Source organism: Pseudopipra pipra, chromosome 3, assembly GCF_036250125.1.
Source record: "Pseudopipra pipra isolate bDixPip1 chromosome 3, bDixPip1.hap1, whole genome shotgun sequence".
Lineage (NCBI taxonomy): Eukaryota > Metazoa > Chordata > Aves > Passeriformes > Pipridae > Pseudopipra > Pseudopipra pipra.
In genome coordinates this window covers 37,306,568-37,327,979 of record NC_087551.1, presented here as the reverse complement: position 1 = coordinate 37,327,979, position 21,412 = coordinate 37,306,568, and the positions used below count along the sequence as shown (strand labels likewise).

The window sequence follows — 21,412 nt, the reverse complement described above, 5'->3', positions numbered from 1 at the left end:
TTCTTTTATATAAAAGGTCCACAGTAAGTCTCGACTTTAATTGTTTTCAGTATTCTCAGTATGGTCATGAAGTACAAGAATGGTTATGTGTGGCAAAACATCACATTTCTATGAGAGTCCCAAGATATCTGGGCAACAGAATTTTGTCCTGATATTTCAAAACACTGCAAATGTTGTGATATGAACATTAACCAGATGCAGAAAAATATGTATTATCCAGCCACCTTCTCACTTCAGCTGTATTGCTCAGGAGGCTGCTCTCATCAACTATTTCACCTAGAGACCAGACTGACCTTTTCCCCGCCTTCATTTTCAGCAACTTTCATTTCTGATGGCATAACAGGATAAAAACCAAAAGGACAGACTAATGCAAAAAGCATCCCTTTTTCATAGTTTCTTCATACATCACATGGCTTAAAACCCTGTCTTGAACATAGATGCAGCAAGCATACTAATACATTATGTAAACTACAGCAAATAATTTATAACTTCCTGAAAGCAACTAATTTTAAGTTACACTGTCAGTGTAATGGCACAGTTTAAAAGATAGATTTCAGTGAGCAAATCCTGATCTACATAGTAGGTTGATAGTAGAATCAAAAGGAAAATTGCCTGAAAAATAATCCTCTGTCACCAAAGAAAACTACTCCAGTTTTGGAATTCTTGCATAAACTTTGCCTGCTGTCATATTTTGCTCACTGGAAGTATTCAGGCTTCATAAACATGGGTGCTGAGAGTTCAAAACACAATCCTATTACATTACAAATAAACACTAAAATATAGGTGAAGATATTTCAGCATTACCTTTTAATTAAAGGTAAAAGTGGTTACTTCCATCCTTCACAAGAAGATATTTATTGAGCATGCATTTTCTATTTCACTCTAGAACGGTGCACACACTTACTGGTGTGGTAAACAGCCTGACACACAGTTACAACATATCACCTGAACCAAACTGTGCCAGAAGTTAGTTGGGGCATATAAGCCAGCATAAACATGCACACAAAAGCTATACTGCAATAGATTTCTTCTGATTACTATCAGCATGACTACTTCTGAATAAACAAACTCTTATTTTTTGCCAGAAAACTGGCAGAATAACAAAGCAGAAAACTAGTAAAACAGTCAAACCTGAAAATATTATTGCCTTGAATCAACTTTATAGCAGATGCAAATCTATACTTCCTTTCCGTAAGCATGTTTTGTATTACACATGAACTCCGTATTTGTAGTATACCTCTTGAAATACAGGATTTATTTATACAGGCAGATTATCAGACTTCCATTCAGTCACTGAAATTAAAAAAAAAAAGTATTTAGCCTAAATTCATTTAGATGAATCAGGCATCCAGTTGTTGAATAAGCTTTTTTAAATTTTGCACCAGGAAGACATTTAAAATTAATTTTTCCATACCCAGTATAACTCTTGCACTAATCCTAGACGATACTTTATTAGAATTTTTCACTGCAATAGTCATGTCTACAACTTTTCCATTTTTCAGGTAAAGCCAATACATTATTCATAATTTTACTTTTGTTCCTTAGACTTACGAGACAAAACACTTTGATTAACTAAACCTGGATATCTCTTGCATTTGACAGCTTGTAACTCGGGCTTCTTTAAGACCATTTACTACTTACATTGCGAAAGAAATCATATAATTTAAAAATTTTAAGTAAGAGGCTGTTCCCCTTGGACTAGTCGTGTCATTTATTATACAGCTGATTACTAAAAAGGGTACATCTTCAGGGGATGTGTGGGGTGTATGTGTCTTTTATTCTTTTTTTTTATTTCCCTTTCAATAACACATGCAAGATCCTTGCCCAGGCAACTCAAATTGAAAGAAACAGACCCCTTGTGAATTCCCTGCATTAGTTACCAAATTAATCCATGTCAAGCAGGACACAATGCAAGTTTACTTTGGTTTAAAGTTTATCAACTGCAAGTATGTGTCAGTACACGAATGTTATGTTTCTAGAAGGAAATGTTTTCATTAATTTGCTGGTACTGAAGCACATCTGTATTTGACTTATACAGGAAGTACAGATCTGAAAATATATATAACATCATTTGTTATTAGTTATGTTCTGTGATTACAACAGGGAAAAGCAATCAGATCTCCTATCTCCAATATTTTCCCGTAACAAAATTTAGATACTATGAACACAGTCTCTGACAAGAAGCAACAATATATTGGAGTCTCTTCAATACAACAGTTGTGTTTAATGGATACTCAATACTGGGCATTTTTGTCAAGAAATTAGTAATAATAATAATAACAACAACTGCCACGCTTAGATTCATGCTAAACATCTTTCCAGGAACCTTACAGCCTGGTTGCCACTCAAGTATTGATTTTTGCAATCTATTCTGCATGTTGAGAAGAAAAACATAAATCTTTAACACATCGAAGTGGATTTGCAGTCATAACGTGAAATATACAGGCTATGATAACATGATTGACTATCTACAGTACTTCAGTATTTTATTCCTTGCCATTCAGGGAAAACACACAGAAAAGATCAGAAAGTATTCGGTGATAGTTTTAGTTCTCGCATTTTAATTTTTGTACTGCTAAACAACAACAAATATACAACAAAGATAAAAAATACCAAATCAGACATTGTTTCACATCTCCTGTACACTTTTCAGACTGCCATAGTTGCTCTGTTAAAAATCTCCTCTTCTGTTTGAATCACAAAGGGAACAATTTCCTGCACATCAAGCTAGGTTGTCAAGTAAGTGTATTTCAGTGATCTTCAGACTTATTTAGTAATTTGTTTTTCTTTCACCCTGATGTACTGTAATTTCATAATCAATAAATTCCTGGACTTAGTAGGCACTTACAATGAATGGCTGCATTTCCATAAAGGAGATTAGGCTTGATTCATATTTCAATTAAAAAAACCCAAAAAAACCAAAAAAACTCCAAAACAAAACCAAACAAAAAACCCCCAAAACCTTCCACCACCAGCCCCCCGCCCCAAAAAAGCCCACCACAACAACCAACAAACCCAACAAAACAGTCTTGACAGTAAATCTTTGGAGTAAACACACCCAAAATTCATATACCCACTTCAATACTTTAATACCTAGAAAAATGCTAATATGAATATTTTTATTCTATCCTCAGGCATTGTTTAAACTACTAATAGCATTGATATCAATTTACAGTAATTTCAGATTCCATATTTACATGTTTATATTCTACTCCTATGACTTTAATACTTAGATCAGAATATAATATCATCACTATTCTAAAAAGTTTTCCTTCATTATTTTTCCCACCAAATAATTACACTAGAGAAACAGTGTGACTAACAGGTCAAAAACCAGAAAACACAGAAAAATAAAAACTTCACAGCTCCCTAAAAGTCAAAGGCATGTACTGAGCATCTCTGTTTCTTTCAAAAAAGCAAAACCCCAAAACCCCAACAAAAGAAAACACATAAACACACAGCCTGTGTGAGTTATTGGCATAGGTTTATTTATATTTGTATGTATAAAGTCTGTGCCAGTGGTTGTTAAAGCAAGATCATTTTAAAAGCCCGTACAGCTGTTCTGAAATAAACCAAGTAGACAGACTTACAATTTACATCAAATGCTAGTCAGCAGTGCTTCTCAATTTTAAAAGATTTTATATAAGCTGCACAACATGTTCAGTGGCAAAGATATTTGTCATCAACTTGCATTGCTGTTCTCTTGCAAAAAAACATTTGATCATTTCACTGTATCTTACACACTGTTTTCTTGGTTTAAATACTGATCCCTTCTAATTTCATCATCATCTTTTAAACATTCTTTTCAGAGTAATAATCTAGATCTGGAGAAAAGTAAAGAGCTTCTTACCATTCCGATCCAATATTTTCTCCGTCTCTGGAGTTCAGCAGCAAGGAGCTGTTGCTGTTGCACTGCTTACTAAAGACACCGGAGGCTTTGGAAGCAGAGAATGTTTTATGTGGTTAAAATGTATCACCAGCGATTATATTTCAGTCCCTCAATTCCTAGCCTTGATGCTCTGGAAATCAGCCAATCCAAGCGATAAAGAGGTTTGCAAGAAGAAGTTGCAGAATTTCCACAGCAAATGCTTCATGGAAATGTTTTGCTTCTTGATACTTGTTTTTTATATCCACTAAATGTTAAAATAAATCCTGGCTCCCTCTTCCCTCCTCCTCTTTTTTTTTTTTTCTTTTCCAAAATGAGATTCATATATTGTTCACAAGGGACTTCAGCACTTGCTACAGCTAGGCACAGTGCAGAAAGGCATCATGCCAGATTCCGCACACATCTCAGCCAAGATACCTGAATTTTGACTTGCAACACACCCTGTTATTCCAAACATGGATCTTCCTAAGCCAAAGCTCCTAACTGCCAAAATACACAGTGTTTCTGTAAGGCAGCCAAATGCCCCTTCAGATTTGCTAAGAGTATCTTTTATTTGCAATGTGGTTGCTCTTTGTTGGCTTTTCTTTTTCTTTTTTTTTTTTTAAACACTTTTTTTCCCTAGTGAGGACAATTTCATTCCAAAAGGATGAAATTATCATCTCACGCTTCTAGTACCACCCCTCTCAAGAACATACACCACAGAAAATCTCTGCAAAGCTGTAACTACTTAGTTAATATTATAACAATCTTAATGTTTTCAGTGACAACCCAGAATGCTGCCGTGCTTGGTGTGATAAAATAAAAAAAAATAAATAAGAACACGACAGTCCTGACTCCATGGACCTTGCTATCAAATAACTCAGTAAGAGATGACAGAGAGGGAGGCGGAAGGAGCCAGGTCAGATATTACTGGCTAGTTTAACAGGTACTTAAAGGAATAACCAGCAACCTCACTATTTCCAAGCTTTTTGGATACCACAATAAAGGAATATTAAAGAAAGGGTTATCAGGAGGCTATATGGAAACTACCTTGGAGATGGTCTCAAGAAGAAAGCATGTTATTGCACTAAGAAAGCACAAGAATGAGCTTGAAATTTTAATGCATGGATTAAAGAGGACGGAGAGATGCTTCTGCAATAACTGAGAGTTTATAAAGGTCTAGAAAAATCAAGTGCAAGAAGGGAAAAGAAATTCAGAAGACAAGTTTGTAGCTTTCTTCTATTCTCTTTGCAACAGGATATAATCATGATTTTCATTGAAACTGAATGGGCATGAGAGTGCAGGACTGAGCTGAAAAAATCAAGGAAAAGGATGCTGGACTAATTGGAAAGCTTGTTTAAGAGATGAAGAAAAGCTGGGAGGAAGTTTCGAATGTTTTTTTGAAACAGTTTTTTAAGAAATTACATAAAGAAATAAGATTTAATCATCAATAACACTGATGATGTTGTTTCTGAACATATAGAAAGAACACAGTAATAAATGACACATGTTATGGACATCATGTCAAGATTAGGTCATTTTCCAGAGTGCAGCAATAGGGGAGTTTGCAGGAGGTCTGTTTTAGCTGTTTTGAGCTGTTGTTACCCAGTTGAATAGCCACAAGAAACTCTCTTTATTCCAAATCTTTCTGCTTCAGTCAGAGCTAAAGAAATTCATCTGCAAGCCATCATGAAAAGGTGAATGACTTGTATTTAGAGATGAGCTATCTGATGTAAACAAAGGGTCCATTGTTCAACCCCTAAGAAACATAGTAAGATGGAGTGGAAAGAGGCACTGAAAGAGCTATTAAGAAGGTAGAAGGGAAAATAAGAAAAACAGGTTCTATGAAACCAAAAGAGACAAAATTTCAGGAAGAAAAATGGACAACAGCATACAAGACAACGTACAAAACATACAAAGAAAATCAGTACAGAGCACTGGTTTCATCGTTTGACCAGAAAGCTGTCTGTGGATACTCTGTCTCAAGTAGCTTCAGCAGCATGGAGGGAGCAGGAGATGCATTGATTGATAAGTGCCCAGTGCCACACCAGAACTTTGGCAGAGACCATAAACGACCTTTATAGTCATATTAGTCCAACTGCTAATGGGATTCCCATCTGAGAGTCTTCACTTGTAATATCACTGAGACCCAACAGACAATTCTGAGAAACAATTCAATTGCAATCAATCAGGCTATTGAGGCTTGTTCTTTTTAGAAACGAAAACTTTCTCATCAGAATGTTTTCAGCCATCTTACTACTCTGTACAAACCTTTCCCGCGATCCTTGAAATTTCTGAAAACCTTATATTCACAAAAGATCACTGGGAGAGTGATCAGATGAATATGAAGACATGCAGCCAAGTCTTGCTCCTGTACATTTCTACACAAAATGCGTCTGGGACAGGGTGATATGGCCCTATTCATACGTGCAAACAATTTTCAACTCTGCCTTTCAGTCAATGAAGCCAGAATGCTTCCATACTTTAATGAACAGTTATTAAATTAATTGGATTCATACACATTTCAGAATGAATTCTGGCACAGTCTTCTCACAATTAAAACACACACCTCCCAAACTCAAGTGCAAATATCATCTAAATTCAACTAAAAGACACTTCTATACAGAACAAGCCCTATCATACACCTATATGGAAAAAAAATAATTAAAGTTAAAAAAAACAAGAAAAAAATAATACAAGTTAACTAACTTACTTCAGCATTAGGACTCTTGCTACCTAAGAAAGCCAACTTTTCCATTTACTTCAAACTCTTTCCAGCACACACAGAGAAAAAGAAATGCCCACTAAGGAAAAGAATTATGTACTGATATAACTGCAAAAGTTTAAATGTGAACTTCAACTTCTTCATCTACATAAGCCTTAAAGACGAAATCCTTTTTTTTTTTTTCCTCTTCAATTCTTAAAGGATCCATAAGCAATGGGAGCTTAAATTTTCTGGACAGGTCCAGAATGTCTCATTTTTATGAGGAAACCATCTTCCTCCCAAGTTTGAGTTAAAAACCTTCATTTAATCCTTTCTAGCTGGTTACAGCCCTCTTGACAGACTTCACCCCTCTGAGCAGATTAACTGTCATCATGAGCCCCATGCTTCAGGGGCTATTTAAAAAATAAAAATAAAGCTCTCAAAACTATCTGATCATATTCTTTAGGCCCCTCTAGAAATGTAGTCATTAGGCCACATAGTTTAAACACTTATTTAGACAGTGTTTCTTAAGCAATGACATAAGGATGCCCTTGAATGCTTTAAATGATCAAGAAATGCACAATGAGGCTGAAAAACCGAAGTTGGATTAATAGTAATCTACTTTTTGTGATGAAAATAGATTAGATCTGGCAATACAAGTCATTTCGCACATACATGTTCTTTGCAGCATGTAAACACTCACACTAGAGCCCTTGATCTGCAGCAACTGAAAAACTTCATTAAACAACTGATCAAAGAACTGAATTTTTGGTAGAATTTCTTTTTTTTTTTTTTTTTTGGCATTTGGTTGTTTTCTGAAGAGAAGATGAAAAAAGATTATTTCAATTTTTCACTAAATGAAAAATCCCAATAAATTTAAATGCACAACTGTTGAGTCATTTTGGATTTGTCTGAGATGCCACAAAGCCTCAGGAACATGCAGTTATGGCTCTCTTGTGGCTCTCTGTAAGTCTTTCCAAATTGTCCCGAGCATTATGAAGCACAATCTCTTCCCAGTAGTTGTAAAAAATAATTAAAGTATCTATGAACAGTTTGCTGTAAATAGTTAAAAATAAATCACGGCCTTAATAAGTAACAAGACAAAAAATGTAGTATTATTTGAAAGCATAGAATGAAGATAAACAAGATGGCATACATCTGCAGCAATTCTAAAGGTCAGCAAAGCAAAATAAAACCTCCAAGACACCTAGACAAAACATGAAAATTATCAATGAAAGACTCTGATTTTTTTAAATAATTTCATATTTCACAAAGGATCTTCTCCAAAATCTTCACTCTCAGAAAAGGTCTAAATCCATGATGATAGCTGGGATCTATGCAGAATGCACTTTCTCATTTTAAGGATATTAACTTTCATCAGCAATGGAAAGCAAGAAACCAGGGTGGAACACAATAAGGCTTTTCAAGATCTTAAGTAGCTTAAAATTCAAGCTCAAAAATTTTCAGTACAGAGTTTAGCCTGCCTTGGTCAGATGAACTTGAACAACAGAATTCTGAATTTTATTGTTAAAGGCTTAGAACAAACAGAAATGCTCTTAAAAAAGCACAGTGAAAAGAGGCAAGTGGCTATGCAAGACAGGAGAATGGACATGGCAGTGACCATGCCTGGCAGATGACTAGAGCCACAAGACCACTGTGTGGAGCAAGAACCATGGTCCTATTTAAATTTACTGTGGCATTACTTTCATACAAAAAAATATATGAAATGTATGTTCACACAGCAGCACCTCAGATGGTACCTCTTCTATTTGCTTGGGTCTTTTCACCAGAGCCTTTATTTCAAGATAACCTCTCCAACATTCTGTTGTATAACTTGGCTGTCACTATCCCAACTGGGATTTTTTTCAGAATCAAGTTATTTTTTCCTGAAAATGTAAGTCCCCATCCAGTATTGCTATAAAGAAGTATGTCCAAAATACACTCTGAGTGTAAACTGGTAAAGTACTCTATTTCTATGGACAAAAAAAGTCAACTGAACGTATGCTGAGAAACACAAAAATTCTCCATTTTTCAAAAATCTAGCTAGCACAGGAACTCCAAGGCCAAATAACACAACTATAAATGCCATTAGATCTCCATTGTTCATCAGTTTCATTAACAACATGGGAAAGCAACAGAATTTACAGGAAAAAAAGCAGTTGTTGGAAAGAAAGAGAAAGAAAGCAGAAAGAGGAAGAAAGAGAGCTGGGGGACAATGGGGGTTGGTGTGGAAATAGAGGCAGAACAGCAAGGTATCTCAATGTGGTCCCTCTTCAAGGCTTGCTGGATCTACAAATCAATAGCTAGAACAAAAACCAACAACCAACACCACCCAAAATCAAAGACATCACCACCTAGTCTGTTACTCTTCCAGAAGACAGAAATGTTTCACCTTGCAAGAAGCTTTACCAAAATCTCAGGTATAAGTTACATCTTGAAATCCCCTCGCTTATACAATTCATACATTATTGTCAGTGACACTTTCCAGTGGTAAACCCATCTTCTTCAAGAGGACTTATAATATAAAAGCACAGCCTTGAATACTTCAAATAATGTTCTGAAGCAGAAAGACGATTAAAAAGTTCTATTGGCCTTGCAGGAAAGAAAACTTTTATCCAAAATTCTGCTTGTAGAGATTTGGACCTCACACCAATAGAATATAATTTCAAATCAGTGGAAATACATTCAGATCTTATGAAGCTGGTACAGCACCTACAGAACAGAATAGGTTACTTGCAAATTAAGACTCTACTCAAGCAGTAGCCAAAGACTGAACCATGGCCCTGAATGTTTAGCATTACCCAGCACTAAACTGATGCTCACAGATCATAACTGGAGCTGTTGTCAGCTATTTAAATGAGCAGTATCAATACACAGAGTATGATGGGTTTTCATTGTTATCAACACCAAACATTGCTTACAATTTTCAAAGAAATATTTTCACATTATTTTGTGAAGAGCTGAAAGCATGAGTTGAAGGTAAGAACAGTTGCAAAAGAAATTCCATCGCATTTTCTTAAAAAAAAAAAAAAAAAGGGAAGAAGAAAGAAAAAGAGAGAAAGATAAAGCCTTCTTATGTATCAGATGCAGCTGAAAAAACATATGAGTGCTGCCTCCCAGAGTCCAGCTGCCTGGAAACAATACTTTCTGTTTTGCTGTGGTACACTGACTGATTCAGCAGCCAAGAAAATCTCCAAGGGCAGTGAAACAATAACTAGATTCTCTGTTTCTGCCAATCACTGTACTGAGGGGGTCACACTGGACCATCCCAGTCCAAGCTATGCACAGACCTAGGTTTCTGTGTTGCCTAAGCAGCACAGACAGGTATCAGCTTCAAAATGGAGCTGAATCAATCTCTCTCTCTCATATGCAGATGAATCCTTGCCTGCACAACTTCATAAAGGAAAACACAGTTAATAAACAGACCCTCTCTCTCCACAGGTCCCAAGAATGACTCTGTCTCCTACCACTCCTTCACCTGGAGCAGCCAGGTGGGCTATAAGAGCCTCTCCAGCACTCTGGGGAGATGGCTGGAGAAAGAGAGGCACAGGAGTGAGATGCAGAGCTACTCTGAGAGGGTGAGCAGCTTCCACTTCCCACCATCACTGTCAACAGAGACAATGCCACTGTTTCTATGCATGCTGCAGCCAAACGACTCAGAGCAGCACAGCATTTCTTGATCTAACCACTGAAATTACCACACACCGTAATCATGTTCTAAAGCAAAAAGCACACGTTAAAGGAATCCCACTTAAAGAAGTTTAGGGCTTATTGTATTGAGCACTAATGAGAGATCACTGTTTAGCAAGTTTGCAGCATCCTTCCATTGCAAAGTAACTTATGAGACATTTCTTATAAAAAGCCAAATACAAAGAGTACGATCCTATTTTTTTTTTTCAGCCAAAAGAAAACAGAACATTGCCTCTTTTCATCGTTTAGTGAAGACGGGACACAGCCCTTAAAGTGCGACCAGTGTAATTCAGGACAATATTCGTTCCGGTCACTGAGAAATACGCTCAGCAGGGCAGTACTTCCCCAGGCTGAGGGAACGCTTGCCCCTATGCAATGCGGGGAGCAGACCGGCAGGGCCGGCACAGGCGGCCGCTCCCCGCTCCCGCCGCTCTCCCGGCGCGTCTCCCCGCGGCCACCAGGGGGCGGTGCAGCCCCGCGCGGGCCGGGCGGGCGGAGCTGCCCGCGGTGCCCCGGCCCTGGCGGCGGGAGCGGCCACAGCGCGTCCTGCCGGGCACCCGAGAGCACGGACCTCTTACAGAGACAGCCTGCGTAATGCGTGCCCTAAAAATAGCCAGTTAGTATTTGGCCTCCAGCGTTAACAACGTTAGCTGTGTTGATGTAATTCCATTCCGTTTCCATGCGAAATTACCGCTTAATGTGATTTTACTGGATTATACAATACATGTCGTTATGCTGCGGTACTCTGCATAATGCCAGTAAGCATTAACAATAGCTTAATTAATACCAATAGCTTAATCCCAATAACTTTGGTAGAAGAGGAAAGAAATGGCAAAAAGATCAAAGGTGCTACCATTGAGCTGAGAATAGCTGGATACATAAGCAGAGAAATGTAGCAGCCCCTAAGGAGATCTTCAGGGCCTGGTGTGACCTCAGGGTTGTGACAGATAAAGGTGAGCTACATCTGTTGGACTTCCTTGATCATGACGTCTCTCCAAAACTGTCCTCAGACAGCTGATGTCTGATAAACAGATACAGGCTAGACATGGATGGCTCTGGAAAACTCCAGATGAAATTCAGAGGCACGGCACAGTACTATTGCAAAGTCCTAAGGACAAGAAAATACTCAGAAAGGCATTGGATGGCTAAGGCTCAGATTCCTGTGTGACAGTACCTGACAGACATGGTGGCTTTATCCCAAGCAACAGGGCCAGGAAAGTGCCAAACTATTCCAGTGTAAAAAGCTCAGTGAGAAATATAACCTACTTTAAAAATCAACACTAGTGTCCCCAACTGGTTCTCAGGGGAGGGACTGATCCTAAGAAAGAAATGAATAGTAGCTGAACAGCACCGGCGTTTGTTCAGGTACCAGTCACTATAGAGCAGGTAGTGCTGATTAAACCCACTTCCAAATGAAGAGTCATGAGCAAGAAATCAAGCAGGCAAATGACTGCTACAGATTTGTGAAAACTTGAGAAGTGTAGGTGTACACAACACGCATCTCCAGCACAGGCTGAACGAAAAATGGACCTTCACAGTGCTGAAAGACATATGCAAGCTAAGTATTCCCTTTACCTGATAGGATTTTGTGAAAAGACACAGCAAGTGGTCAGACAGTTGAACAAAAACAATCTCTGGAAATGACAGAACTTCTGAAAAACTGATCATAGCAGTGGATGACAATCTGGCCCACTTGCAGCTAAGAATATAAGAAAGAAGGAAGAGCTCATTTTAGTGGCAAGGTCTTTGAATAGCTTCTCAAAAAACTGCACAAGCTTCTGAACTAAATTCTTTAACCAAAACACTAACCATGTTGGAAAAAGGAGAAAATTGATTTAAGGGATGGACTGTTTCCTTAAAAGACAGAGGGACATTGTAGCTGAGGCTTTACCCTAAACTAATTATAGCCAAATACAGTGAGATCAACAGAGAAAGTCTTTCACTCATTTTACCAAGCTTAAAAACAGTCCATTTCACAAAGTATCACAAGATAGTCTATTCCTTGTCCTGAGTGGTACAAGGCTCCTACATATGAAAAAGTGAAGTCAAGAATCTTACAATAATCTCTGTAAATCCATGTTCTTAAAACAAAAGAGGTTGTTGAGAAAGAATACATTATCTCACTCTGGAGACTGAATGGACAGAACTACCAGTCCAATGGCCAAAAGCTTACAAGTAAATACACATATAAATCAGAATGGCAACCTGCTGCTATACAGTTAATTTAGGCACACAAAACTGGCACCTGGAGAGCAACATTGCTTCTAACCACAGGTCTGCAAATGATATATACTTACACAAACTACTGTGGTGGGATGACTCTGGTCAGAAGACAAACGCCCATGCAACTGCTCACTCACTTCCCCCACTCTGGCACACAGGAGAGAAAAGGAAGAACAAAGCAAGGAAACTTGTGGATCAAATAAAGACAGCTTAACGAGTGAAGGAAAGAGGGGACACATCATCCCTAAACCAGCAAGTGACTCAAAGGAAATCACTCACTACCTCCCACAAGCAGACCAAGGCCGAGACACTCTTCAAGCAATGACCACCATGGAAGATACTCACATACTCCATCTTCTACCTCCGGTTTTTATTGCTGAGTGAGCAGTTCCAGCTGTACGTCCTCCCAATTTCTTTCCCACCTACTTTCCTACTCAATTTGAGGGACAAGAGAAGAAGAAAGGCCTTTGTGCCATGCAAGCACTATTCAGCAATAGCCAATTACTGTGCATTATCAACACTGTTTTAGCCATGTATCCAAAACACAGTACCATACAGTACTGTGAAGAAAATTAACTGCCTCCCAGTTGGACACAGTACAAATATTTTGCAACAAAGTTGACTGTCATTACAGAAGACAGGAAAAAGGGAGCAATTTGGATAGTATGGACAGCCCCACGTACTTGCAAGGTCTTAATATGAGAGAGAATATTGCAGTGTGCCTGAAGCCACCATAGATGGAGTTGATGTTAACTCAAAAGACAGTATGGTGAAATAAATTATTAAATCATATATAACTTAACATACGAACATTCTCAGCCTTGCTCTTTGTAGCCAAAGCATTGCTTGCTTCTCAAATGAGAAGTTTCTAGTTGTTGCCTGGAGTGAGATGACATCAGTAGCTATAGTTAGGAAAGAAAAGTGAGTAACAGCTGATCAATAAGGCAGCAAAGAACTCAGAACCAAAATCAAGGCTGCTTGACTTGTCTGAACACATCTCACAGGTGAAAGGTGATCACTGCTTGCAAGGCTGTGTTTTTCAGGCTTGCAGGAAGCAACTGGACAGTGGAATAGTGGTTGAGTTGCAAAGTTAAAAACATTGTACAGCAAAGCATGAGACAGAATAAGAATATACTGTGCCTGGTGCATACAGTCATTATACTGCACTGGCAGAGGAAGAAAGGAATAATACGCATTTATAATAATTTAGATTAATAGTCACTTTTTTGCAGTGTAGTTGAAAGCTACTGTTCAGAAATTTAATGTCAGGTAATGAGTAAATTAATTAATTTATTACTGGTCAAGCCGAACTGAAAGCACAACTTAAGTTCATTAATAGCTTAATCATCTAATGATTTTAAGGCATCCAGAGGTAATTAAGGCCTAGGTATCCTTCCTGGTCAAATTCTTTGCTGCCATAGCACATATACAGTCACAGTAGTTTCATCTGTGTTTCACTTGTTGCTATGTTCCAATTGTTTACACAACTGAAAAATACGGCCTTGATGAGATTGAGAGTGACCCATCAGGAAAACAAAAATCACTTTCGAAAAACTAAGGACTGAGGAATATATAGAGAGAATACCACACATGGCAGAATTATGCCTTAATCTCTCCCCTTCTTCCTTTGGGAAATGTTTCTTCGGGTGACAAAACCAATACACACCCCCATTAAAAAAGCCTTGATGCTATTTGCTTACCAGCAAAACATTAATAACAAGCTTTCCCAGGTGATGCACAAAACTCTGCAGAGCAATGGCCATTCATAGCACTACCGCTTTCCACTACTGACTTACATACCCGGTGCATTCCTGAAGAGGCTGTTAAGAATTACTGTATTTCAAAATGCAGGAAAATGAAAATCAAATCTAAATACAAAGAAGAATGACTTGCAAAATATTACATAGCAAATATGCATCAGCCATGCTGAATGCCTATTTTTGCCAGATCGAAAGTTTTTGACTGAAGCTTGGAAAAGTAAACAATTTTCACCTGTGTATAAAAGAGATCATAAAGAATCAGTAAATCAGCAAATTAATCAGGAATGAAAAACAGATAGAAGTATTGGAAGATTCTGCCCTGACAACATGCAAAAAATATGAGTACTAAATATAACAACATACTAACAGCAAAACTAGTACCCAGCTGTGCTCTCCACGTTACATTTGTTGAGTATTGTGATCTTTTCAGCCTCCTCTGGATAAGCTTCAGTAGAAACAGACTCAAATAACTCACACAAGGAGTTCAAGAACCCACAAGTCACACATCTGAGCAGTAAGAATATGGTTGGAAACACATCCACATTGCAGCTGGTTGCCACACACACTGCTTTGCAGCACAGAGAAGCCTGTCTCAAAAAGTATTTTCAGTGTCCCCAGACACACATCTCTTCTTAAATAAAGAACCTAAAAGATCCAATGCTCAGATTTAATTGTTAAATCAATTAAAATCCTTTGTATGTGATACAAAATATTTCCTACTCTAAGTCTTTTTTTTGGGGGGGGGGGGGGGAGAGAGAGGGAAATGTAACTATTTCCATTATTTACAAGAATTACACATAACATTTCTGTAGCCGACAAAATAAAGTTTCCTGTATACATAAATTTCCTTAAGATAGTATCAGTCTTTGAATCTGCTATAAATAATTTGACCACTAATTGGAGACAAAGCTACAGTGTGTCCACATAGTTGACAATAACTATTAAAAATCATGAATCAGCCTAGTCTGAGTTGCAAATTCCTTTCCACAGGTCTAAATATTTTTTCTTTGTTTAGTCTTTACAACTAAATACATTACATTTAGATTATATTCTGATCTCTTAATATCTGAAGGGAGTTGTTGACACCACTTTTACATTCTCTGTGTTTCTCTCAAAACAAGGTAGTTCATTACTTCATGAAATCCAGTCTCTCAGCAAAGACAGCTATACTTGGATATACTCCCCTTGGAAATCTCTTCTGACCACTTTTCAGGAAACTGTTTTCAAAACTTCACTGAGCTTTCTGAACATTGGAGAACTTCCAGCTAATTCAGTCCGGAATTGTATGGAAAAAAACCCAAAACCAGACCCTCCACGACCCAAGGACCAGAGCTTCAATCCCATCAAGTGAAATTGTAAGGTATATTATGCAAATGTAAACCCTACTTTGTTTTCCTGAAGAGTTTATTTTTTGGCTATATGATGGGTATATCTTAATTTGTATTTTAGGTTGCTTCAAGACCGTACTTTTCTAAATACACAAGTCTTCTGACTTCCGTGTCTTGCACGGGAACCCAAGAAGCAGGGATGAACCTTTTCAGGACAGATAAATATTTACTAATATTTTAAAAAAAAAAGTGTCATCAAGTTACAAAACATCTCTTATCTCTTCTGATGCTTGGAATCTCAAGATGATACAGGATTGGATGGACAGGGCATGGCACATCTTTGCTGTGGAGAGGTTCACCAACTCTACATTTACTTGCACAAGGTTGTGCTTACAGTACAGATTCATGTATCACTGAAAGCAATCAAGTCTGGAATGTGGACTTCGAAGAGCACTTTGGTGGGAGACCCTATTATTCTTTTCTCATTAATAAACCAACAGTTCCTGGGAACAGGAACATATAATGTTTTCACATGGATTAAATACACAACTCAAGTAGCTAGCAGTCATCTCTATTCTTGCCAAGGAGGAATATATCTATATTTGCTATCACACAGATTACTAACTCCTTCTACAACAGTGTTCTGGGCCAGTCACCGTAATCTTTACTTCAATTTGTTTCACAGAGTGGAACCTGGATTAAACCCACAAGTGCATTTCAGGAGTGCAACTAATACTCAAAAACTTCTATTAGGCGTTCAGTCAGTGGAACTGGTAAAGACCAAGTCCTGTTAAAACTTCCTAAATATGTATAGCACACTCAGCCTTAGCACCAGCTATGTTTGCTTTAAAGATCTGCTTATATTGCTCTGTGTTATTTGTTATTGTAGACATATCTGTGCACGTGCCAGGGCCAGATGGAAACTGAGGGCAGTACGCCTCATCTTACAGACACTTGCAATAAAGAAAGACAAGCCCAAAGTGAAATACAGTGGCTAGGACATTAATCTAGGAGTTAGAGAACTAATTTAAATCCAAACCCAACAAACTGAGCAAGACAAATTGCCATTCTCTGCCTTTATTTCACCTCCTTGGCCTTCATGACAAGACCTGCCTCTCAATGCATTTGCACAGCATACTGCACAAAAGGCCCTAATCTCCGTACAGAACACTAATCCACATTATTATACAGTATCCTGCTAAAAACATAAAGGTGACCTCCAACTTTCTCTATATGCTTTCACACAAATAATTTAATTTCTGTGGAATTAGGATAAATCAATATTGTGTTTATAAATTAAGACTGTGTCACACAGTAAACCTGAACCTTGGCCAACTTTGTCCCTATGATCTGTGAAGCCACCCCAAATCCCTGAATGCATTTGAAAGGTAATCCCATAGCAAGTCCCTTCATCTTCATTGCTACCACAACTGCAAAATTGATGATAGATGCCTACATGTCTTCAGATTTTGAGTGCATTCAACACATGTTGATCATGCAGCTTGAACCAAAACAGCTTTTGCAGTTGGAAAAAAACACAAAACAGACTTAGCAGAATAAGCAGATGCTCCAATGTTATACTTCACATTTTCTAACCACTGAATACATACGAAGTATTATATAAAGTTGCTATTACAGTCTTCTGAGCCAAGGGGCTTTTCTTATTGTGGAGATAAAGTGAGCAATCTGAAACTCCAGATTCTCTTTCTATCCAAAATAAAGCACGGTTTTCATATTTTTCTACATATATTTGTAATGTTATCCTTTGGAAATCTACCACAACATGAACAAATCTGTAGCAATGTAAAAGACTGTTAAACTCTGTCTTATGCACAAATATATTTAACATGCATTTAAAAAAAAAAAAAAAAGCTATATAATTGCATCCTTAAAAAAGGGGGAAAGAACAAGGAAACCTGTAACCTGAAATAGTCTGACGGCATTACTCAATGAGACAAGAATGGTTGGTTTTGTTTTAAATGGCATAAGTGCCTGCATGGAGGTGTAAAACTATTTACTACTCTTCAATGAAAAGAAATCAAATCCAAAAAATGGAACAGCAACAGAAGTGGAAACCCAACTCTTCTGTAATAGAAGTTTGACAAGAATGAACATAAAACAGGTGTTGTCAGATATACTTTGTAAGCAAAGCATACTTGTTGCAGTCTTTCACCAATCATTCTATGAATTACCATATTCATACATTTTTACTGAGTCTCTACCTCATCTTACTTAGGCAAATACTACAATTGCTGATTGATAACAATATATTTTACCAAAGAAGTTGCCTTTCCAGTATCTATCTTACTGAAGAATGTTGACCCAACGACTCCGATTTTCTGAAAAACTGAAACAATAGAATTATGTGTCTGAAGAATAGGAGTGCAGCCATCACAAAGGTTCTTTGAATATTGCCTGATTTATATTGTCCCTTACCTACTGCACAATAACTCCGTATTCTCTGGCACTGCAAGTCTATAAGCACTCAAAACATTGGGACCTCAGAAGGCAAGCAGTGCAGAACATAAACAGGTCATAAATCACCTGACTAGTTCAGGGTAGGTGTTAGAAAGAGGTGGTAGGATGGCAGGACAGTTAATCTTGCTACCTTTATTTTATTTTTAAAATCACAAACTAGTACTTGCTTGCTTTAGCATGCAGACTCACAGAAGCGTAAAAAGTACTTAGAACTATATGCCCCACTTGCACTATTTTTTAATTTTATTTTTTTTTATGGAAACAAAGATAACATTCATTTTCTGAAAAAAGGTCACGTAGTTATGTGAGGTCTCTGGTTTACAGCCTTATGTAAAACAAGGCTTTCTGTTATTACAGAGTGTTTCCTTTTAGCAGAGGAAGTGCTATACTGTAAGTATAGCACTACTCATTCATGTTTAAATAGAAAGAAAAACCAACCAAACAACAAGACAAAAAAAAATTAATAAATGCAAAAACCACATCATTCCCAAAGTAGTTGTAATGCAACACATTTGTAAAGAAAAGGACTTTCTTTCAAACTATGCCAAACTAAAGAGCAATTCAGTATCTATGCTGAATATTTTCTTAAAAATGAAGCACAGCCTAAAGCCCTCAATATAAGGGCTTGACAGTAATCAGCACTACACAAGCCATCAACATTTCTTCCCACAGAGCTTAAAATTGAGAATTTTAAGGCCTTGATCACAAGTTCATTGGAATTAACAGAGTTTTCCATGGTTTTGGACTATGTCCCAGAGAAATCAGCAAGCACAAGCAGACTGGAACATAAGGCAAGGTAACAGAAAAACACATTAACAGTAAGAGTGAGCTTACTTTATGTTCTGAGAAACAATTTGCACACCTGCTTTATTTCAAAATCCTAATACAATTATACTGCAGGTTACATTTGCGTACAAGAGGCAGCAATTTTTTTAAACTGAAATAATAACTTTAGCTTATTTAAAGACAAAACACTAAAACCAAGCATAATAAATAATAATAAATGTATTAATAACACACAGGGACTTGGTAATTTCGTAAGCGAAGAACATAATTGCATCTTTTTTATATGAACTGTAATAAATAGGCTAGATACATCATGATTAAAATGTAATGTCATCCACCATTCAGTATGACACTTAGTTATAGTTAATGCAGTCCAGAGGCAGAAGCATGGACTATGTGACTCCTAATCTTCTGTTCAGTCTTGGTTTCTTATGATTTACTTAGAAGAGGGACATATTTCATGGGCATGCTTCCAGCGATCCAATTATGAAATGTATACTATTGTAAGAGTTGACAGAACGTAGACACATTATCTTCTTACCCCGTTTTTCTTCTTTTCTATTTCCCAGCAAAGCAACCTTTATATTCTCAGAAAATACATCTATTACATGTATTTTTTTAAGTGATCTTTTATCAGTGCAACAGCTAATGGCTAACAGGTCTCTGTGCTACATTGTTTACATATGTATGTTTCAATTTAATGAAAAAAATTTATTTTATAATGTTACAGAGAAATGTTACCAAGTATGTTAGTAACTATCTCTCAAAGGCCACCTGTTGGTTTAAATAACTTTGAGTTACTAAAGTTATTGAGAAAAATTAAATGAGCTGGCAATTTATTTTCATTTTATAGATTCGTTTGAGAATAAACAGGTTTAGTATTTGATCTTTCACAGTCTCCTGTAAGATCCTCATAGGAAACCTGATGAAATATGGGCAGACAGTGAGGTGGACTGAAAACTGGCTGAAGTGCCAGGTCCAGAGGGTGGTGATCTGGATGATGGGACAGCACATACCTTCAGCAAGTCTGCATATGATACAGAACTGGGAGGAATGGCTCCTATGCCTGAGGGTTGTGCTGCCATCCAGAGGGACCTTGACAGGCTTGAGAAATGGGTCGACAGGAATCTCATTAAGTTCAACAAAAGGAAATGCAAATTCCTGCACCTGGAGAGGAACAACCCCACCGGTATATGTGTCAGCACATGCTGGGAGCAGTAAGCTGGAAAGCAGCTTTGCAGAAGAGGCCCTGGGGATCCTGGTAGACACCAAGTGGAATATGAGCCAGTTTTATGCCCAAGTGGCAAACAAGACCAACAGTATCCTGGTCTCCACTAGAAGAAGCACTGTCAGCCAAGAGGTGATCCTGCCCCTCTACTCAGCCCTGGTGAGGCCACAGCTCAGTGCAGTACTGTGCCCAGTTCTGGGCTCCCTAGCAGAACAGAAATATGGAGCCATGGAGAGACTTTAACAAAGGGTCGTGAATACAGTTAAGGGAGTCCATCACTATGTGCAAATATCTGAAGAGGAGATGTAAAGACATTGGAGACAGACTCTCATCAGTGGTGTTCTCTGACAAGACAAGAGTCAATGTGCACAAACTGAAATGCAAGACATTCTGTCTGATCATTGGGAAATGCTTTTTTAATGTGCCCAAGTGAGTTGAGTCAGAGTGCCCAGAGAGGTCCAGAGGAGTTCCCATCCTTGGAGGTAATCCAAAGCTGTCTGGACATGGTCCTGAACAGCCTGCTCTCGGTGTTCCTGCTTGAGCATAGGAGTTGGAAAAGATGACCTCCAGAGGTCCTTTCCAATGTCAACCATTCTGTGAATGCAAAGCAGTGAGTTTAGCTGCAGGAGCTTTTTCCCCAAAACTGCCTTGAGCTTCTTTCCTTCATGATCTGAGTTTTCTAGTTTTTCCTTATGATTGTCTTCTTCAGGCATTTCTGTGAAAGATAGCTAGAAAAAAATTAGTATGTTTTACACTGTATATTCTGGGAGGAAATATGCATGTACATAGCTTGACTATGTTCAGTATTTTCCTAATCTCATGTTAAAACAGAGAACAGTTCAGAGGTTAGTGGGTTTTGTTTGGTTTTGGGTTTGTTTTTTTTTTCTCAAGCATAACAAAGAAAAAAGAATTAAAATGTTTCTGAATTTTTCTGTTCATGGAGAAGTCTACTTGTTTCAAAAATGGGCTGGCTTAATTTACAGTATTGTGGTGGAACATTTTGTCTAGCTTGTGTGCTGCCCTTTTGAACTTTTGCCAAGTTCCTCTAGTTTCTCCACTAAATTATCAATAAAAGTGCCTCTTGGGAACAAGTCTGTGGCTTATTCTCTTGATGCTATCTCGAGGTATTAAAGAACCCTATATATATATTTTAAACTCCTGGCTGAGCCTGTGAGCTTGCAGCTTAGGGGCTGGAATGTTATACTGCTCCTTTCTCTTCATCAAATTTGGCTCAACCTGCAGCAACATGATTGCTAGATTAGTTTCAATACCAACCTGCAGATGAGACACGCATAGAATTGTATCTAAAATTTCCAGTGTACCATTTATTCTGGTGAGCTGAAATGAAAA

At 37.7% G+C, this 21,412-nt stretch overlaps 1 protein-coding gene across 3 annotated transcripts in view; it reads right to left on the bottom strand.

The window, feature by feature from the left end:
• PLD5 (phospholipase D family member 5) overlaps positions 1-21,412 on the bottom strand; it is a 187,062-nt gene that overhangs the window by 147,527 nt on the left and 18,123 nt on the right. Inside the window, exon 1 of one of the 3 annotated variants that reach the window (XM_064648685.1) lies at positions 3,851-4,566. The exons of the other annotated variants lie outside the window; for them this stretch is intronic. Coding sequence (XP_064504755.1) covers positions 3,851-3,853 — 3 coding nt within the window. The 5' untranslated portion in view covers positions 3,854-4,566. Of the gene's footprint in view, positions 1-3,850; positions 4,567-21,412 lie in introns of those variants that run through there. 3 annotated transcript variants of the gene reach the window in all.